Raw genomic sequence first — 22,840 nt, forward strand, 5'->3', positions numbered from 1 at the left:
CTCTCTTTAGTTTGCATCTCTTTTCCTTTACTTTGTACAATGGGGACATTGTACAGTTTGGTTTGGGGAGGATTTGCATCCATATCGTGTCTGCATGTTGTTTTTACCGCATTTTGTTACCACGTTTACTTACGTTTGCATTGTATTTTATTTCATAAAAATAAAAAATCTCATAAAAAATTGGAAAATTTCAAAATTCAAGAAAAAAAATCATGTTTATTTTTGCATTTTAGGTTGAGTCTGATGGGAGTTTTTCATTGCTGATAACTGTCTTTTTGCTTAAGCCTTGCTTTATTTCACATCTTTTAGCAACAGCCTTTGCAATTTCTCGAATTTCGTTTCAAAACTCGTTGAACAAGTAGACTTGACTTGAAATTTTGGCAAACTACAATATCTTTGTGAGGTTTAGAGCTTTATAACTGGTGTCATCCATGACCAGTTCATGTAGGAGGTGAGTAGTTACTCCTTATAAGGCATGTAACATCAAATTGCATAAGCATGAGTTTAGTCTACTTAGTACCTGTATGCATTCGGGTCTGTGGTTGGTGACACATGTTTGGAGAGGCAACCCCTTTATTTTATTTTACCCATGAGCTCCACATAGCCAAATTGCCCATTTTGTCCCTATTTAGCTACAATCCATATTTTTCCTACCCTAGCCGAGCTAGTAATGGTAGCAATGTTGGGAATGTGTTGATTTGCAGTTGGTTATTATATCTTTTCATGAGATGGATGGGTGAAGGAAATGAAGGAGAAATATTGAAAAAGAAGTGAAGAAAAATGAAAAAACAAAAGGAAAAAAAAAGAAAAGAGAAATCCGAAAAGAAATATGGAAAAAAAAAAGAAGAAGAAAAAAATCATATGCGGAAAATGAAAAGACTGTATGTTATGATTTATGCTCCCATGTTTAATTTGATACCCGTCGTTGTGATTACCAAAAATAAGATTTATAATTTCCTATTAAGACTAACCTAGGCTAGTGGTAACAGGGTCGAACCACAAGGAGGCAGATGTAAATTCCAGTTGATTTAAATTCAGTCTAAGCTAACAATTGTGGGGGTTGAGTTGAGATGGTCTATAGCTAATGAACAAATAAAGATAATAAACTAAAAAGACGGTTTAACAGATAAAGAAGGGGTACTAGGATAATCGGTTCATTATAGCTTCGGCGGCAGCAAACAAAGTCGGTCTGAGTCAACACAGGTGAGGCGGGAAATAAAGAGGTCCTCTCGGTCCACTCTTAACAAATAGCATCTTTCGATCTCGCTATAGGTCCCTAATATCACTAAAACTGACTCTCGTCCTGAAAAGTGACTAATGATCTAAACTATACCTATCTTTCGATCTTAGCACAGTTTAGTCGATTCAATTGATGGTCTAACAGACTTCCCTATCTTTCGATCTATTGGGTCAATCACGAATGGGTATCTAACTGGTCGCATCCATTCGATTCGTTAAATACAACATTAAAATCAATTAAAACGAAAGGTAACCTCACGAGGTCAGTCGATCGACCGGGTAAGGTGGTCGATCGACCAACACGCGGGTTCAGGTCGTGTAAAATCTAATGCCGCCTATGCTACAATTCGCCTACATCCTAGCACAAACTATTTAGCTACTCATGCTGAAAGTGATACTAACAATAATACTAGGGCGTAAAAGAATTGAATTCATAATTAAAGCGATAAGGCAAACAATTAACATGCAACAATAAAGATGGTTTCGGGAAGCTACTAGCAATTCTAATCTAATAACGAAATAGATGAATTGAAATAGGGCAGAAGAATACCGAGAATAGCAGAAGAATGATTAAGAACAAAAGCGAAAATTCCAATGCTTACAATATTCCAAACCCTAATTCTTCCTAAGACCGTATGTAAACTTAATGTCAAACTGATTGAATAAAACTTAGGTAAAAACTTAATAATAGACTTGATGATAACTGAAAGTTTCTCGGTTACGTTATATAGAAAGTAACGTAACTTCTTATTTCCTAAACCTAGCATCATGGGCTTGCGCTTCCTCAGTCTTCTAATTCTCGTCTGAAATAGCAGTTGGGTCGATCGACTGATAGGACTGGTCGATCGACTGGTTATCAGCAAACAGTAGCTTCTGGAACCCGATAGTTGGTCGATCGACTGAGGGTGATGGTCGATCGACTGGATGAGCTGCTACTTGCCTCTTATAAACTCGTGGATTTGTCTTTTGGGCCTTGAATTGCGCACCAGGCTCGTTCCTTAAGCGAATACTTCTCGTCACATGCAATGAAAGATACTCGGGGACGGATTTAGCTCGATTTCCGCTGGATTCTTCACATTTCTACAATAATGTACAAAAATACGGAAGTAGACGGAAATAGAGAGAAATACATCATAAACTACATGAATGAGCTCTGAAATGCGTGTAAAATGGGATGTAAAACATCATATAAAAGACACGCATCAAACTTCCCCAAACCAAAACCTTGCTTGTCCCCAAGCAAGAACTAGACTCGATCTAATTATCTAATGGAACGAGTTCAATCTCAGAGCGAAATGCAAACTGTTAAACCTAAACCAATTTAATGCATAACCAACAATCAATTAGTAATGTGAATCATACAAACGAATTATACAGTCGTTAAAAATATGATGAACCGTTAACTATGGAGACTTATCAAATTGGACTCTCGCGGGTCGCTCAAATCACTCAATAAATACAGGTGAATATTTGTAAGATAGAAAGAATTAATTTTATAGTGACTCTTACCTAACTATGACCTATGAAGACATGCCAGCAATAAAATATGAAATAAATCTCTATGACCGTATATATGCATTCCAACCAAACAGATGACCAATGACACATGTCGAGGTATATATGGGATATGTGAGGTATGGGTAAGAAGAGGCAAAGCATTTATGGGAAAGTGGAGGTACAGGTGATCAAGCTAGTACCAAGACGGAACCAAATGGCAACATCCAACTTCTTGCTCATAATCAAACGAACCGGTGCTATAGCAAGCACAAAACTCACAATCTCCAAAATACTAAATCAATAAACTCCCCATAGGGTATAAATGAACCATGGGAGCAAAAATCGCCAAAAGATAAGGATTAAATTATGCGAATTGATTTCTTTCTCGGATCTTCAGTCGATCGACTATAATTGGCAGTCGATCGACTGCCTTGAACAGTACAGAACTCTCTTTTTTTTTCTCTTTTCTTTTTCTTTTTCGAATCTTTTCTCATCCTTTTTTTTTTCTTCTTTTCACTTTGTTTCTTTCCCTCCTTTATTTCATCTTCCCAATAACGTCTCAACAGAGCATATGCCACCAAAAATGAGTAACAACCCCAAGAACACAGACTACTAGCTTGACAAAGGACAGGCTAAATATAGGATGTAGTAAATGGGACAAAAAGGGATATTTTTGGCAGTGTGGAGCTTATGGGCAAAATGAATAAAGGGAAACCTCTACCACATGTGTCAACAAACCACAAACCGAATGCATATAGGTATTAAGTAGATCAAGTTCATATTTATGCAAATTAAGGAAACATGTCTCATAAGGAGTACTACTCACATTCCTAGATAAACTGGTCATGAATGTCACCAGTTATAGGCTCTAAACTCAGAAAATGATGTAGTTTGCCAAAAATCAAAGTCAAGTCTCAATTTCAGCAAGAAATTTAATGAAAACTCGTAGATATATATGATTCTACTAATAACATGTTAATCTAGCAAGGCTCAGGCAAAACAGGTGCAAATGCAATATCATCATGGAAATAGTACCGTTCCGACTCGACCTATATGCTAAAATAAACGTGCATTTTTTGGAAAATTTTGAAATTTTTCAATTTTTTTGAATTTAGTATGTATGGATGAAATGAAATAAACAATGCAAAACAGAATTAAACGTGAATGCAAGCAAATGATATGCGACGCAAAACCCTTCCCCAAACCAAATTGCACAATGTCCCCATTGTGCAAAATCATATAATGAAGAAAAGAGAAATGGGAATTTGCGAGAAAGGAAATAAAATATGACATGAGGTAAAGAAATCAGGAACTCCCAAGACTTAAGCGCAGCAAGGGAAACCTCCCCAAACCAACGTGAGCTAGGGGTTTCGAGTGGCAGATGCTACTAATAAGTACCTGAAAGACAGAAGATACCACGCATAAGACTGAGGAAAACAATTTTGAAGCGGTAAGATTGTGCACAAATGAGAAAATCAGAAGAAATAAATAAATTGGACGGAAAATAAAGTGGAGTAGGAAACTCCCTTAAGTCCGCATATCGACCAAACACAGCAGGGGAGAGGTCGTGAATAAGTACAAAGAAGAGGCGGTCGATCGACCACTTAACCCGATCGATCGACGACCAGGTAAACATGAACAGTGTCTCCTGGAACTGCGGATCAGTCGATCGACCATCGGAACCAGATCGATCGATCAAAACATCTTCTTTGCAACCTCATATTTCTTCGTAATTGCTCAATGATTTGAGCTAACAAGCTCTAAATACCTGCAAGTGCACAATAATACGCGCCCAAAATTGCGCAAAACCCAGAATAAAGTCTAAAGTACTTAAAATCCTAAACAAGCGAAATAAAAATGCGAAGTTTTCGCGCACACAACAAGCAATGAAAATTGTTTTAGCAAAACAAAAAAAATGTTTGAAAAGCTTTTGATCAACTAGTAGTTGATCAAGAAAGGCCAAGGTATGGCCCACTTCGTCGGCTTCTGGCTACTCGAGGTAGCCTCAATGGTGCTAATCTGAACGGCTGCACCCTTCTTAGCCTCCACATCCGTATGGCTCAACGGATCAGCATTCTCATCATCTCCCCAGTCAAGAGTCGCTTTGGACTCATCGGAATCCAAGTCGGACTCCTTTGCTTTGACTGGCTCGTCATCAACTATCTCATCAATTCCATAGCTCAGGCAACCAAGACCTCCTCTTTGAATGATAGGCTTTGTCGCAGCTAGAGTGACCTGCAGCTCATCCTTCCCCAAACCAGCTCCTGCAATGTCTAAAACAACAGATTCTTCCTCCTTTCTGCTCCCAATATGGGGCGGAGGGGTTAGCACAGGAGTAGTAATAGAGACAGGCAATTCAGGAAGCACAAAGTACGATTTCTTTTCAGAAACCGTGTTACAAGTAACAGGCCACATGGGGTTCTTCTTTTTAGCAGGTTGGGCAAAAATGATAGAATGTTTCCCAACTTTGAAGGTCAAAGTTCCAGAGCCTACGTCAATAATCGCACCCCGGCGGTGTGCATAAACGGCCTACCTAGGATGATCGGTATATGGGCATCCTCAGGCATGTCAAGGACAACAAAGTCAACAGGGAAGAAAAACTTCCCTATTTGGACGGGTATGTCCTCTAGGACTCCTATAGGCTCGACCGCAGATCGGTCGGCCATCTAACTGTCATGTTTGTGATAGCAAACCGGGTCAACTTAAGCTTCCTAGCTAGACTCAAGGGCATGACACTTATACTAGCCCCTAAATCACACAATGCCTTCTCAATTGAGAAGGTACCTATGTTGCAAGGAACATAAAAACTGCCCGGGTCCTCTAACTTAAGGGGTGCAGTGTGAGACAGATAGGAGCAAGACTCCTTAGTAAGTGCGACGACAGTGCATCTTTGTTTCAAGTGACCGCTTCTTAGACAAAAGTTGTTTCATAAATTTAGTATAAGCGGTTACTTGGTTTACTAACTCAAGGAAGGGGACTTGTACATTCAGGCTACGGATAACTTTTTCAAATTTGATGAAAGATACCTGTTCCTTGGTCGGTACTAGCCTCTCCGGGTAAGGGGCTGTAAGAAGTACCTTAGCCCTCTCCTCCAAATCACGCGCGCCGGCATCCTTGGACTTAGGCTGAAAGTCCGTCACCTTCTCTTTGTTGAAGCTTGACCCTTCCTCAGACCGTCTCAAATGAGAACCATTAACCGTCATTGGGTCGAACTTTGGGACCGGATCACCCATCGACACTTTCGGGTCTTGTCCTAAAGTTTTCGGGATCGTGGTACCCAAACAAGTGGTCTCGATTATTTGGCATTAAAGGACGAAATTCCTCGATCGTTAGCGATCTCGATTGATCGACCACTTTGTCCTCGCCGATCGATGAGATGTCTGATTCAAGCTCTGAACCCGTGCTTCGATCGATCGACTAGGTATATCAGTCGATCGACTGATATACCTGGTAGACGGCTGTTTCTTTGATTTATTCGTTGAAGCTTTCTTTTGACTTGTTTCCGGTTCATCTTTTTCAACAGCGTCCTCGACTATGGCAGGACCATCAATGGTGGACCCGCTCCTCAAAGTGATGGCATTTAAGGTCTCCTTTTGGTCAGTTTGGGTCGGCAAGTGTCCGGGAGCTCGAGTGTTGCTTTTGCTAGCTAATTGAGCAATTTGGCTCTCTAGTAGCTTCATCCCGGCCTCTCTTGCTTGGGACTCCTTTAGCAACAGGTTCTTAAGCTCGGAAAATTCAGAATTCTGCGATTGTTGCTGATGCGGCACATAGGGAGGTTTCTGATATTGTTGTTGCTTTTGATGAGGGGGCACATAGGGTTGCCGCTGCGGCGGAGCTTGAGTTGGGTTCAGGACATTCTGGCTCCTCCAACTCAATTTTGGATGGGTATTCGGCTCATAATAGGTGTTGGTCTGCCTATAGTGTTGAAAGGCAGCACAAGACTCAAAGGGACTAGGGCAGATTTTCGAGACATGTCCCTCCGCTCCACATCTTTCACAGACGAAAGGACCATCTGACACAGCATTCACTTGGTACATCCCACCTTTAGAAGCTCCTCCTAGTTCATACTTGTCAAATCTCGCAGTAAGAGCCTCAAGCGCAGCGACAGAGGAGGATTCAGGAGACACTGTTCATGTTTACCTGGTCGATCGACTGGGTTAAGTGGTCGATCGACCGCTGCTGCTGCTGTACTTATTCACAACCTCTCCCCTGCTGTGTTTGGTCGATATGCGGACTTAAGGGAGTTTCCTACTCCACTTTATTTTCCGTCCAATTTATTTATTTCTTCTGATTTTCTCATTTGTGCACAATCTTACCGCTTCAAAATTGTTTTGCTCAGTCTTATGTGTGGTATCTTATGTCTTTCAGGTACTTATTAGTAGCATCTGCTCTCTGAAACCCCTAGCTCACGCCTGGTTTGGGGAGGTTTCCCTTCTTTAAGTCTTGTGAGTTCTCGATTTCTTTACCTCATGTCATATTTTATTTCCTTTCTCGCAAATTCCCATTTCTCTTTTCTTCATTATATGATTTTGCACAATGGGGACATTGTGCGATTTGGTTTGGGGAAGGGTTTTGCGTCGCATATCATTTGCTTGCATTCACGTTTAATTCTGTTTTGCATTGTTTATTTCATTTCATCCATATAATTCAAAAAAATTGACAAATTTCAAAAATTTCCAAAAAAATGCACGTTTATTTTAGCATACAGGTCGAGTCGGAACGGTAGTATTTCCATGATGATTTTGCATTTGCACCTGTTTTGCCTGAGCCTTGCTAGATTAACATGTTATTAGTAGAATCGTTTATGCATACCTACGAGTTCTCGTTGAATTACTTGCTGGACTTGAGACTTGACTTAGAAAATTGGCAAGCTACATCATATTTCTGAGTTTTAGAGCCTATAGCTGGTGACATCAATGACCAGTTCATTTAGGAATGTGAGTAGTACTCCTTATGAGACATGTTTCCTTAATTTGCATAAATATGAACTTGATCTACTTAATACCTATATGCATTTGGTTTGTGGTTTGTTGACACATGTGGTAGAGGTTTCCCTTTATTCATTTTGCCCATAAACTCATTTTTGGTGGCATATGCTCTGTTGAGACGTTATTGGGAAGATGAAATAAAGGAGGGAAATAAACAAAGTGAAAAGAAAAAAAATGAGAAAAGATTCGAAAAAGAAAAAGAAAAAGAAAAAAGAGTTCAGATCTTGTTCAAAGCAGTCGATCGACTGCCAATTATAGTCGATCGACTGAAGATCCGAGAAAGAAATCAATTCGCATAATTTAATCCTTATCTTTTGGCGATTTTTGCTCCCATGGTTCATTTATACCCTATGGGGAGTTTATTGATTTAGTATTTTGGAGATTGTGAGTTTTGTGCTTGCTATAGCACCGGTTCGTTTGATTATGAGCAAGAAGTTGGATGTTGCCATTTGGTTCCGTCTTGGTACTAGCTTGATCACCTGTACCTCCACTTTCCCATAATTGTTTTGCCTCTTCTTACCCATACCTCACATATCCCATATATACCTCGGCATGTGTCATTGGTCATCTGTTTGGCTGGAATGCATATGTACGGTCATAGAGATTTCTTTCATATTTTATTGCTGGCATGTCTTCATAGGTCGTAGTTAGGTGAGAGTCTCTACAAAATTAATTCTTTCTATCTTACATATATTCACCTGTACTTATTGAGTGATTTGAGCGACCCGTGAGAGTCCAATTTGATAAGTCTCTATAGTTGGCGGTTCAGCATGTTTTTAACGACTACATAACTCGTTTGCATGATTCATTTGCTAGTTGATTGTTGGTTGTGCATTAAACTTGGTTTAGGCTTAACAGGTTGCATTTCGCTCTGAGATTGAACTCGTTCCATTAGATAATTAGATCGAGTCTAGTTATTGCTTGGGGACAAGCAAGGGTTCGGTTTGGGGAAGTTTGATGCGTGTCTTTTATATGATGTTTTACATCCCATTTTACACGCATTTCAGAGCTCATTCATGTAGTTCATGCTACATTTCTCCCTATTTCCGTCTACTTCCGTATTTTTGCACATTATTGCAGAAATGTGAAGAATCCAGCGGAAATCGAGCTAAATCCGTCCCCGAGTATCCTGCATTGCAAATGACGTAAAGGAATCACTTAAGGAACGAGCTTGGTGCGCAATCCTAGACCCAAAAGAAAAATCCATGAGTTTATAAGAAGCAAGTAGCAGCTCATCCAGTCGATCGACCATCTCTATCAGTCGATCGACCATCTCTATCAGTCGATCGACCAACTATCGGGTTCCAGAAGCTACTGTTTGCTGAGGACCAGTCGATCGACCAGTCCTATCAGTCGATCGACCCAACTGCTATTTCAGACGAGAATTAGAAGACTGAGGAAGCGCAAGCCCATGATGCTAGGTTTAGAAAATAAGAAGTTACGTTAATTTCTATATAACGTAACCTAAAAACATCAAGTCTATCATTAAGTTTTTACCTAAGTTTTATTCAATCAGTTCTGCATTAAGTTTACATACGGTTTTAGGAAGAATTAGGGTTTGGAATATTGTAAGCATTGGAATTTTCGCTCTTACTCTTAATCATTCTTCTGCTACTCTCGGTATTCTTCTGCCCTATTTCAATTCATCGGTTCATTATAGCATAGGCGGCATTAGATTATACACGGCCTGAACCCGCGTGTTGGTCGATCGACCACCTTACCCGGTCGATCGACTGACCTCGTGAGGTTACCTTTCGTTTAAATTGATTTTAATGTTGTATTTAACGAATCGAATGCATGCTACCAGTTAGATACCCTTTCGTGACTGACCCAATAGATCGAAAGATAGGGAAGTCTGTTAGACCATCAATTGAATCGACTAAACTGTGCTAAGATCGAAAGATAGGTATAGTTTAGACCATTAGTCACTTTTCGGACGAGTCGAGTTTTAGTGATATTAGGGACCTATAGCGAGATCGAAAGATGCTATTTGTTAAGAGTGGACCGAGAGGACCTCTTTATTTTCCGCCTCACCTGTGTTGACTCGGGCCGACTTAGTTTCTTTGCCGCTTAGAAGCTATAATGAACCGATCATCCTAGTACCCCTTCTTTATCTGTTAAAACCGTCTTTTTAGTTTATTATCTTTGTTTGTTCTTAGCTATAGACCATCTCAACTCAACCCCCACAATTGTTACCTTAGACTGAATTTAAATCAACTGGAATTTACATCCGCCTCCTTGTGGTTCGACCTTTTTACCACTAGCCTAGGTTAGTCTTAATAGGAAATTATAAATCTTATTTTTGGTACTCACAACGATGGGTATCAATATGTATGGCGTTTGAAGTAAGGAAGTTGTATAATTTGGATCCATTGTTGTTAGCCTGGCTATTAACCCCACATATCCAAATTCATTTTAGCCCCTTCTTACCTATTACCTCACTTACCCATATGTAAGTCATCGGCATGTGTCTTGGTCATCAGTTTGGTTGGAATGCATATGTACGGTTGTAGAGACTTTATTCATGTTAGACTGCATGCATGTCCTTATAGGTTGCAGTTAGGTGAGTGTTCTTTATTACTTCTATCTTATTTTACATATCACCTTATGCCTATTTGTGTGATTGAGCGACCCGTGAGAGTCCATTTTTTTTAAAAGTCTTACAAGGTCGAAAGTTCAACGTCTCTTTGAAATATGCATAAATTCGTTTGCCTTGATGTCAAGCTACTAGCAGTTGATTCTTATGCATTAAACGGTTTAAGCCAACGGTCTTCAGCTTGTCTATGTTCTACTCCTATCCATTTCGTCCTAGCTAGTTGCATTAGTTTGCTTGAGGACAAGCAAAGGTTTGGTTTGGGGAAGTTTGATGCGTGCATTTTACATAGACTTTTACGGTCTCTTTTGGCACGCATTTCTATGTATTTGAGTGATATTATGTCACTTTATACCCCGAATAGTCTACTTTGGTCTGCTTTGCATTATTTGCAGGTACGAACCGGAATGACTGGAAATCAGCCTATTTGCGATCCTCCAAGCCTGCTTAAGAGAGTTGGCGTGAAACTTTACCATCTTGAGACGCGTGAAGGTATCCAAAGGATTAGGAGAACACACAAGAAGTCAAGAACCCCTCGATCGAGATGTCCTGTTCTCGATCGAGGGAGATGCTTAGGGAAAGCTCTCGATCGAGCAACTGTGGAGTTCGATCGAGAGGCCACGCACTAATGGCCTTTAGTTCTATTTTGTGTTGTTATTTTATAACGCTTTATTCCCTTTGCTATTTTTCTTATAAAAAGGCAAGGAATACTGAGACCTAATTATCACATTCTAGACAGAGGACGGAGACTGTTGCTTTAGTTTTTGAATCAAAAGTACTTTTCATCGCCATTTCTCAACTTTTCTTCTGTTGAATTCGGTATTATCATAGCATAATTTCAGTTCAGTTTCGTTTATTATGTTATCTATTGTTATTTGCTTTGCCACTATTGTTCCTCATTTCGATCATGAATAGCTAATCGCTTTGCTAGGATTTAGGGTAGCCATGGCGTAGGAAGGACGAATTAATTAAGACACCCGTAGTCTAGTTGTATGCATCTGGTGCTTTAATATCTCTTAATTGTTTGAGTCGACGCACTCAATTAATTGTCTCGTTTTCCCCTTCTCCTAGATCGAAAGATTGGAGAAAGAGTAGTTCTGCAGCGTTTCATTAGGATTTATGCTGGCTAGAGCGAAAGCTAAACTAGTGTTGCCTAGGGCGAACTAAGGACCGAAAGGTGACGTTTATTACCCACAGCTTGGATTTAGGGCATCTATATTTTAGTCCGGACTTTAGAAGCCATGGTGAAACGACAATCCTAGTACCTTTCTCCCTTGTTCATCTCTATTTTATTTCTCTCTCGTTCCTTTTTATTCTCTCCTTTGCTCGTAGTCTTTAGAAAACAAACAAACAAACCCCTTATTTTGGTTACTTTCGACAGACCTAGTTGACTATAGGATTCCCATCTCCCTGTGGATTCGATACCCGACTGCCTCTGCTACATTTAGTTGAGACCCGTTGGTTTTATCTTTGACAGGGTTGCGACAGCCGTGTCAACGGCCTTCCTGGCTTCCTCTTCAACTGCCTGATATCGATCCTTGGCTCCCACCACAGTCTTCTTTGCCATTTCCTTTTCCCGTGCCATGTCCTCCACGGCCTCCTTCTGTACATTAACGCTTGTCCATATAACACGTATTGATTTTCCAAATCATATAACACATTGTGTATAAGACATAAATATTATTACCTCTTTTTCCTCCTCCTCCTTCATCTCCTCCTCCTTCTTCTCCTCCTCCTCCTCCTCCTCCTCCTCCTCCTATGCTTCCTTTATGACTTCTTGAACCATATCAAACTCTTCTTCTGATGGCTTTTCCCCAGTTTCCAACATTCTCACCATCAACCTGGCCATTTTCTATAACTGTGTAATAGAAATTAATGTCAACATATATAGTTATCAATTGTGTTGAAACAAATACAGTATTTATATGATTACCTTCTTTGAATCTTCACCACTCATCATCCTTCAAGGAGTTTTCTCAAAATACTTAGTGATACCAACATGCGTCGATACCCCTCTCACACGACCTGGATGCTCTGCTTTGCCGATTGCCCTAGCAATAATGTCATCGCGTCCCTGAGGCTTCCATTTTCCTTCCTCTATCTCCTTATCTCAGATCCTCTATATACACAAAAACCCATTAAGAAACTAAATTTTATTTAAACTCACAATTATATAACTCCGACCACCAGTGGTAGGAGTGACATATTAAGTCAAACTTACAATTTTCTCTTTGTTGTCCTTATCATATTCAGTTTCCGTCTTTCCATTCGTAGGAGTGTGACCTTGCACCCAAGCGTCGTGACGACTGAATTTTCCAAGCTTTGCCTTCAATTCATTCATCATATTGATATCCTCTCAAAATATGTATGATTACTATGAAAATATATAACATCCGACTGAAACACTTAAAAGTCTAATACTATAAGAATTATGTACTTACAACTTTTGTCTTAATCAATCTATAACCACCTCGGGAGCCGTAAAAGACGGTCTTTTTCTTTGAAATGTTCGCCTTGTTCCTCTCACTCATAGCCTTCATCAAATAAATTGTATCGAGTAACGTAAGCATGACCAAACACTAAACTAAGTATACTACTTTACTTATTAAGTTACCTTAAACTTGTCAGATTGCTTATAAGCGATATAGTTATCCCAATGGTCCTGACTGACAAACGGATACTTCTTTGTTGGTGGTTTGTTTTTCATCTCCCCGGTTTCCTTGTTGAACAAGTGGTTCTCGGCAATCTTTAACATTCAAGAACTTAAGGCTTCCCCTTTTTTTTTTAAGGTACTTATCATACTTTTCGGGGACAACGTAAGCTAACTGCATATATGATGAACATAATTGGTTTGTTTCGGCTAATACATATATCAAGTAGTAACTTAATTTCAGCTAAAGCATTTATTATTGTATATACATACCTTTATTCTGTTTATTAGCATGGTGTTCCGTATTTTACTCAGTTCCGTGTTACGCGGCGTACCAAGAGACACATACTGTCTTACACAACATCCAATCCAACTCGCAAAATACCCGGCATTCTCACCAGATGGCAGCCCCGTATCTTTGTCCCATTGTAAAAGATTAGGTATCTTTGAATTTATTGCTTCGAGGGAAACCCTGTGGCGCATTCGACCCGTAGTGTGTTGCAAATTATTCTCATCACCTGAGTCGTCGCCTAACGCATTTGCATCGTTTCTTTTCCGCTTTTCGACCATATCTAAGGCAGAAAATTAATAAACAAATAATAACAATGCATACTTATAATAACAAACAAATCTCTAGAGAGGAGGGTTTATTACTTCTTTAAAGAGGAGAATCCGGATTGATCTCGCGGCGGCAATGGCGATAACGATGATGACTACGACAACGATGGGGTAGGATGGTGGTTGAGGAGAGGCTCAGTGTTTGAGGATATTATGTGGGGGAGGGGAAGCTCAGAGTATATATGTGTGAATAATACAACACTTGCAAGACCTTGTTTAATGGAAAGTAATAAACACAGTATAAGAAAAACTGTTGTATTTTGTTTCCAAACAGACAACGGTTTTGTTTGAAACCGTAATTGATTAGTATTATCTACAACGGATTAGAAATAACCGTTGTCTTAAAGCTTTTCATTTTATTTGATTTTACCGCCAAGAAATAAAGCATCATTTTTATATAGATAATAACGACCTGAACCATTTTAACTGTACACGTCCCGAACAACGGTTTAGGTATTATCGTTGTATTTTATATTTCATTTTGTTTGATTTTACCGCCAAGAAATAAAACATCATTTGGTATATGCTGTTAATTACAATATGTTTCTCAGAAAATCTTGCTTATTTCCATTAATTTAAAGGATTACAAGTTTACACATAAAGAGTACAAACTACCACCATACATAATAAATTAGGTAAATAACAATTAGAAAAAGAAATTTTACAATTAACTTAAGCTATGCCTCATTATTTTTGAGTTATACGAAATCCATGGTTAACTTCTCGCATTCTTCTTTTTCCTTCAATATTTCACTGTCATTTCCCCGCTTCGCTTCTTCAAGTTGATGTAGTATACTTCTCACTTGAGTAATCTCGATATCCATGCTCTTTTTCTCATTCACTAACCTGTTTATAACCTTCCTCTGCCACTCAGTCATTAGTTCATCAACCCACTTGAAGTAATTGCATCCACGTATTTTAGTCTCGGGATTATAGAATTTGCAAGTAAGAAACTTTCTTCCTGGATTTTGCAATGTCCAAGAAGTCCGCAATGCTGCCGGAACTGAGCAATTACATGACCCTATTGAAATAGAGGAAGAAGAAGAGCTACCACTTGACATAATTTGAGTAATAAGAGAGAGAAAGAAAGAAAGAGGTTATTTAAAATCTATGTTATTCAACAATTGCATAATCTAACACGGTTCTTATAATAACCGTTGTAATTATATTATTAAAATCTTCCAATTTCCATTTATTTTTAGAGGTGTTTATATTCTAACACTGTTCTTATGAGAACCGTTGTCATTATATTATAAACTCATTACTAAAGTTTGAAAATGTATATTTTGATTGTTTAATTTTTGATTGAATATTTATATGTTATTGTAATTAATGTAACCTAAATCATTATTATTGTTTCATTCATTTGTCTGTTCGCAATTTATTTAAAATCCGTGTTAATAAGAATTTGCATGTAATTAAGATTAGAACTATATATTAAAACAAGTATATCATACAATGGCAAAAAAAAAAAAAAAAAAAAAAAAAAACAGCACAACAAGGGAAAAAAAGGAAACACAATAAAAAATAAAAAAATAAAAACCACAAAAACAAACAGCTTGCTAAGTAAATTAATTAAACACCCTAACAAGAGTTTGACTAGGGAGTGGGTAATCAGGATAAATTTGATTATAAATCAAGCTTACTACATCGGCATCAAGACGGTGATCAAAATGAGGCACTTTTTCGTCTTCCCATGATTTCGGTACAGTAATAAAACAACAACAACAACAACAACAACAACAACAACAACATCATCAGAGCCTTAATCCCAAAATGATTTGGGGTCGGCTGACATGAATCATCCTTTCGAACTGTCCATGGGTGAACGCACGCCTCAAAATGCGAATAAAAAGGGAAGATGAAAAACAAAAAGGGAGAACGAAAATGTAATGGAAAGTCAAGGTGAACTTAGAGGTTTTAAAATCGAATTCCGTCTTTCTTATATAAAAACTTAAAATTTAAATCGAGAGAAAAGATTAAAGCGATTTTTAAAAACCGAAATAGAGTTAAGGATCCGGAATGAACCAGGTCAAAACTATAAGAAAGTGGTTGTTGAAAAAGTGTGTAATAAAGGAGAGAAAAATAAATAAGTTAATTTCTTTAAATTAAATGAATAAAAAAACACTAAATCTGTCAAAAACATCAAATACTAAAAATCCACATGTATCCTTTCCCTCCATTGTGCCCTCTCCGTCACCATACTCTCCTCAAGCCCCAGAACTCTCATATCGTGCTCTATCACTCTCAACCATGTCTGTCTCGGTCTTCCTCTCGCCTCTAAGGACCTTTTCTCTGTTCTCCAAGTCTCCGACCTCCTAACCAAAAGGCGTCCATAGGTCTCCTTCTCACATGGCCAAACCATCTTAATCGGTTTTCCATCATCTTGTCCTCTATTGGCGCCACTTTTACCTTTTCCCTAATCACCTCATTCCTTAACCGATCTTTCCTTGTATGTCCGCACATCCACCTCAACATGCGCATCTCCGCCACACTCATCTTTTGAATGTGACAATGTTTCACGGTACAGTAATAAAACATTACCAAAAAAACCTTCTCATCATATGAGCGTCCTCAGCAATGGCAACCCATAAGTAAGGCACAGCGTGTACATAACGATCCTTAGGGTCATCGGCATAAAAGTCATGTTTGCCCCTTTAATGGTCATGTGATGCATACCTTCCAGCGAGTTGTTTGGCTTGGCGAAAATCGTCAAGACCGTCCCCTCGAAACTCGATCAGAGCATATCTAAGAAACCCACGACTCGAAATCCAAGCCGGGTGGATTTTCCTAACATTTTAAAACCCAGTCTCGATAAGGATGTCCCTCAATGGGGTAAGGCTCTTAGAAGCTGGCTGCCCAACAGCATCACGTGTGACTGGGAGATTGTGAATTATGCACGTAATCGGATTGATATAGCGGGTTACCGATTGGTGAGGAGGTGCAACTGCGGATGATAAAGACGACGACATTTTACTTATGATATATATGTATATGTATATTATTTAAAAAGTGAAGTAGATAGGTTAGTAATAATAAAGTGATTCTTATTATTACTGCAAATGTGATGATATTTATAATATAAAGCTATAACTAATTAGATTAATTTCATCCATACGTTACATTCAAACTTGTATTAATTGTGTATGAGGTGAATAATGGTCAAACAACCAATAATAATAGGGCATGCATTGGTAAAATTACAAAATTTTCAGTTTTCACAGTGGATCTGTGTTTACAACGGTTTTAAGAAAAACCGTTGTTTATTGGTGTAATATGACAACCGCTTTTAAATAACCGTTGTTGATATATGTAATATGAGAACAGCTTAACAAAGAACAGTTATCATTTTATGTTATACATATGGTCAAACAATCAGTACTGCAACTTTGAATCAGAAAAAGTAAAAATTACAGGGCATGCATTAGTCAAATCACAAACACTAGAAAATCACAAATAATTAAATTGATAATATGATGACTTTGTTTGATAATTTAGTTTAAAACGGATTTTGTCCAACCGATGTGTTTTTACTCATTGGTAAACGGCTCTGTGGATAACCGTTGTTAGATTATGTGTTTAACACGGTACAATGAACCGATTCTTATTTAACTTGTACCGTTTCTACTTTCCAATTCTTCTTCTTCTCTTCTTCTTCTTCTTCTTCTTCTTCTTCTTCTTCTTCTTCTTCTTCTTCTTCTTATTCTTATTATATTATTATTATTATACCGATTCCAATTTTTATTATCTTATTATATCGTTTCTAATACAACCTAAAGTCATATATATATATATATATATATATATATATATATATATATATATATATATATATATATATATACATGTTTTCCGTTCTTTTTTATTATTATAAGTAGAAAGTTAGTCCCTCCCTCTTTCAAAAAAAAAAAAAAAAACTAGTCCTCCATTAATTTTCCACATCGATTATGTCGTCAAGTTCATCAACTTATAGAGGTTCATATTATTTATCCGCTGATGATGATGAGGATGAAGCATCATATGAACCTCTTGTAGGACCCCCAAGTAGAATTATGTACGCTAAACCCTTTACGTGCATCATTCACAATCTCCCGTACCCAGAGGACGGGAAAGTAAAGGCTAGCCTTGACTGGTTAATAGGTTTGATTCGGTTAGTTGGACTGAATTTGGTTCAAACTATCTACCCGGACAATGATGCGGATGATGGCTTCGCGCGGTGCGCCCTCATCGAGTTTGGCGGGGGTGAGGAGTGGGAATGCTTTTAACACCCCCATAAACCAAGGTGCCTTACCAAGACCACCTAATGTATGAGAATGCTACCATCTCGGTTGCCCGAGATAAAGTATATCAAATAGACCATCAAAGAACATACTTTAAGTAAATAATTTTAAAGTGTTACATCAAAACCAAACTGAGAAATACGGTACAAGTGTTCCAAACCAAAAACCAACTAAAGAAAATAAAATGTCATGACACTACAGCGGAAGACTACTATCTGACGCATGATGACTCATCCCCAGCTAACCCACGTGCATCCAAGCCATACCTGCTAAGCACTGCTCACCATCCCCGAATGGATCACCACAGTTTTCAAAACAATTAAATGGGTTCAGTTATTGTACAACGATATAAGATAATACAACAACAAGTACACAGTCACAATCCTCCAACACCGTCACATCATCAATCATCTGACTACACACTAAAGTGTGTAGCCCTTCCAGAATAACCCATGTTCCTTAATGTGCACATCCCCCTTATAACGACAACCACAAGGGTCGAATCAAGGGCGTGAAGCCACTCCCACAAGTGACTCCACTCAGTCGAGGGTGCACCTCACGAACCACAGACAATCAACAACAACCAATTACAATATCAACAATACCAAAACAATTTAAGATATCACTAGTAGAAAAATATTATTTTACGGCTCCTTAATTAAGGCGTTTTTGGCTAATCCCAGCAAATAGAATTCAATATTTTATTTTATTTTCTTTATTATAAATTTATTTGAGGCATTTTTTAGAAAAAACGCCTCAAATAACACATATGAGGCATTTTTTCCATAGAACGCCGCAAATGAGAAAGCTATTTAAAAAAAAAAAAAAAAAAAAATTACCTACTTCCTGATAATAGTCTGATATCAGTCATAACTCCTACACTCATGACTCATCCCAACACTTCCTCGCTCTATGTCCTTCATTACCCAACCAACGCACTCTCGGCTCCCTCCCACGCACACATATACTGAGCAACTCACGATCACTCTCGGCTCCCTCCCCACCGTCGTCCATCATTTGCTCCGTCTTTCATTGTATGAGGCCGCCACCACCGACACTCCCTCATGTATGTTCACACCTCTACGGTCGTTTTTTTAATATCGAAATTACTATTGCTAGTTGATGCTTATTTCAAGTGGTTTATTGTTAGTCAAGTCATATTAATGTCTATTTGTATGAAAATTTAAGTGGGTAGACAAATTTAGGGTTAAATATGTATGATATATAATTAGGGTTTATGATTGAATCGGGGATTTGGAGGGAGTTTTCATGTAGAATTCAAAGTTTTTATGATTCTTTGTATAATTAGTTTTACATGATGCTCATAGGGATATCGAGTTAGGGTTTATGGTTTCCAATTAGAGTTGATCGAATTCGGGTTGTGGGGCATTTGATTTGTGATTTATGATTTCTCGGTCAATGCTATCTGATTTGCGTACCTTGCTCATATCTTTTAGGTATGAGATTGTCCAACTAAATGTTTATTTCATCAAGTATTAGAAATATTTCATTTATTTGATTTTTATGTGGAATATTTAGAGGTTTTCTTGTGTTACTGTGTAATTTTAGTTTGCTGGAGTATTTAGATGATTTCACTTTTACTTTATCGTAAGTTAGTTGAATTAGGGCTTTTTATGATGTGTTGTTAAATTATGATTCTATGGGCTGCTTGCGGTTGAATTTAGGGTTCTATTGCAGATTTACTGAGTTAGGGTTTGAGAAATTGGCCATTTCAGATATATTTCAATTGAGGGAAAAAAATTAAGGTGTGGTTTTCACTATACGTGTAATATTACTGTTGCTTATAGTATTTATCGAACTTATTGCAGAAATCCATTTCACAGAGGGTTGATATTAAACACAATGATGAACCCTGATGGAACACTCAGCTCAATTGATCCTTTATATTCTTCTCTTTTCTGAGAGGCATTTGATTACACTGATCTTTTACCCGTAATATTTAGTTGTCTATTAATTTTATGAAAGTGTTGTTTGACAGTATAATAGGATAATAATAACAGAATTGTCTGTTATCCCTGCTACAGTTATTAAAAGAATTGATGGGATTTGCGGGAATTTTCTTTGGGCTGGTACTGAGCACTATAAACAACCAGTTGTTGCTTGGGAGAGTTGCTGTAGGAGTAAGGAGGAAGGTGGTCTGGACATCATTCATAGTGGGGATTGGAATAAAGCTATGATGGCAAAGTGTACTTAGTGGATAGCTAACAAGGAAGACCATCTTTGGATTAAGTGGGTCAATGCAGTTTATTTCAAAAATAGCTCCTGGTGGGATTACCAACCTTCTATTAATACTAGCTGGTCCTGGAGACAACTTTGTAAGGTTAAGGAGTTGTTTAAGGGAGGATATAATAATGATTAATGGATGGGTGGTGAGTACTCTGTACAGGCATGCTATAAATGGCTTCAGGGGACCAGATCTAAGGTAACCTGGGTACATGTGATTTGGAACAAATTCAACGTTCCAAAGCATTCTTTTATCATCTGGATGTATGCTCTCAGACGTCTGGTCACTAAAGGTAGACTTCTTAGGCGTGGTATTATCTCAGATGCTCTCTGTGACCTTGTGTTGTGGTTATACTGAGGATCACTCGCATTTATTTTTTGATTGTGAGTTCAGTAGGCAGTGTTTGATTCTAGTTCAGAACTGGCTTGGCTTCTGCATGATGGGAAGGGAACCTATTGAATGGTGTTCAACTTGGAGATGCCGGTCTTTGCTTAAGAAGCAGGTTATTATGGCAAGCATTGCTCGACTGATTTAATACATATGGCTTGCTCGGAATAGTTGTAGGATTGAAGGTGTTGTGATGCATCCTGGTGTAATATTGAGTCGAATTAAAGAGTCTGTGTTGGCTAGAATTATACCTAAGATAGCACATGTTGAGTCTATGGTGGATAGGAGTTGGATTGTTAGCATTAGTAGATAGTATGCTCTTTTGATTGTATTTGTCTTAGCCTTTCCATTAAAGCTAAGATTGGGGTGATGTAATGTTCTTATCATTTTAATATATATATTCACATTTCACCTAAAAAAAGAAAAAATAATAACAGAATTGTCTTTTTCTGAATTGTGATAGAATCAATCAATATATATATATATATATATATATATATATATATGTATATATATATATATATATATGTATATATATATATATATATATGTATATATATATATATATATATGTATATATATATATATATATATATATATATATATATATATATATATATAAAAGAGGCTTTTTTCAGGCAATTCTAGAGACTCCATGTTTTTTGAAACACTCTTATTATAATAATAATAATATTGATCTAAAAAAATAACAGAATTCGTAAATATTAATCTAAAAAGATAACTTTTGTTTCATGGAAACTTTATCTCTTAAAATAAAAAAATTAGTGGGAATATTAATCTAAAAAAATAAGAGAATTTGTAAATATTAATCTAAAAGAATAACTTTTCTTTCATAGAAACTTTATCTCTTAAAATAAAATAAAAAAATTATTGGAATATATATATATATATATATATATATATATATATATATATATATATATAGGGGCGGGTTCAGGTACGAACTACGTTAACGTACGAACCGTACGAACTAGCTTAGTTCTGCTGCTTTTTTTTTTTTTTTTTTTTTTTTTGAGATACATTTTATCAACTTACTAGATACACTTCTTATTCAAATACATTTTATAACATTAGTAGATACACTTTTTTCATACTAAAATTCTAGATACACTTTTACACTTTTTATGCTGTTTGTAGATACATTTTATATTTTTTTGCGGATACAATGTCATCAAAGCCAGATACACATCATATATTATTTGCGGATACATTTTATACTATTGGCGGATACACCTTATATTATTTGCGGATACGTTTTATACTACCTATGGATACACACATTGACTTGTGTATCTAGAAACAGTGGATTGTGTATCTAGGGGCATTGCTTTATGCACCCACCTCCAAGCACCACCGCCGCAACCAACGCGCACCCCAACTCTAACCACCACCACCACCAACGCGCACCCCAATACCACCAGACTACCAGACTACCAACTAAACCGAATCACCCCCTCCCCAACGGTGCACCGCGTGCATTTCTCAACTGACAACGGTAGTTTTACGGACTTATTGTACAGGATAATTGATATTCTCCCACCGCCACAACCACCACCCTGCCTCCACCATCACCACCACCACCGCCACCGCCACTTCCCGCCATATTTTACCGTCTCACTACCCCCACACTCCTCTCATAACCTCAGCCCTAAACAACCAATTGAACGTACTGCCAACAACAACACCGACCACCACCATTGGACACCTGAAGAAATGCCAGAAATCGCACTCCTTCCACACCGTCACCACCATCACCGCCATCAAAACTAGAACTTGATTCATAACGACAAAGGAGGAGATTTTCTGATTATAAATCTTTCGAATAGGCTATTAATACCATTACCTTTTCAAATTCAATTCCGTTTTTGGTAGATCTTTAAAAAAAGACGGTTAACACGACGATGCTTCGTCGACTGACTCGGCACTGTTGGATCTAGCCAGAGGCATGAACTGGTAAAGGGAGATGATATGTTTTAGGATTTGAGGCATCAGAAAGTGGCGGACGGTCGTTGGAGAGAACAAGCTACCGGCATCATAAGCTACCGACGGCGATGTTGACCGACCTGAGGTGGAGTGTCGGGTTTAGGGGAATGGGTTGAAGTGAGAAAATGATAGAGTGGCAGGAGACAGGCTGTCGATAGGCTTGTCGGCGCACTGACCAGCGTTTCGCCGGAGTTAGGGTGGTTGGGGAGGGTGTCGGCGTATGTTGGTGGAGGTGGAACGGTGGCTGACAGTGGATATGGGAGGTTGGGGTTTGTTGAACATTTGCTTGGGTTATGACTTATGAGTGAGAATGTTGGTTGGGCCTTAGGTTGATTTTAA

The 22,840-nt window shown here is 38.0% G+C and overlaps 1 protein-coding gene across 1 annotated transcript in view; it reads left to right on the forward strand.

Moving 5' to 3' along the window:
- LOC141627753 (uncharacterized) overlaps positions 1–20,810 on the forward strand; it is a 33,680-nt gene extending 12,870 nt beyond the window's left edge. The window contains exons 6-8 of the mRNA XM_074440974.1: positions 19,865–20,072; positions 20,386–20,572; positions 20,669–20,810. Coding sequence (XP_074297075.1) covers positions 19,865–20,072; positions 20,386–20,572; positions 20,669–20,810 — 537 coding nt within the window. The remainder of the gene's footprint in view (positions 1–19,864; positions 20,073–20,385; positions 20,573–20,668) is intronic.
- The last annotated feature ends 2,030 nt before the right edge of the window (positions 20,811–22,840 follow it).

Source organism: Silene latifolia, chromosome Y (assembly GCF_048544455.1).
Source record: "Silene latifolia isolate original U9 population chromosome Y, ASM4854445v1, whole genome shotgun sequence".
Lineage (NCBI taxonomy): Eukaryota > Viridiplantae > Streptophyta > Magnoliopsida > Caryophyllales > Caryophyllaceae > Silene > Silene latifolia.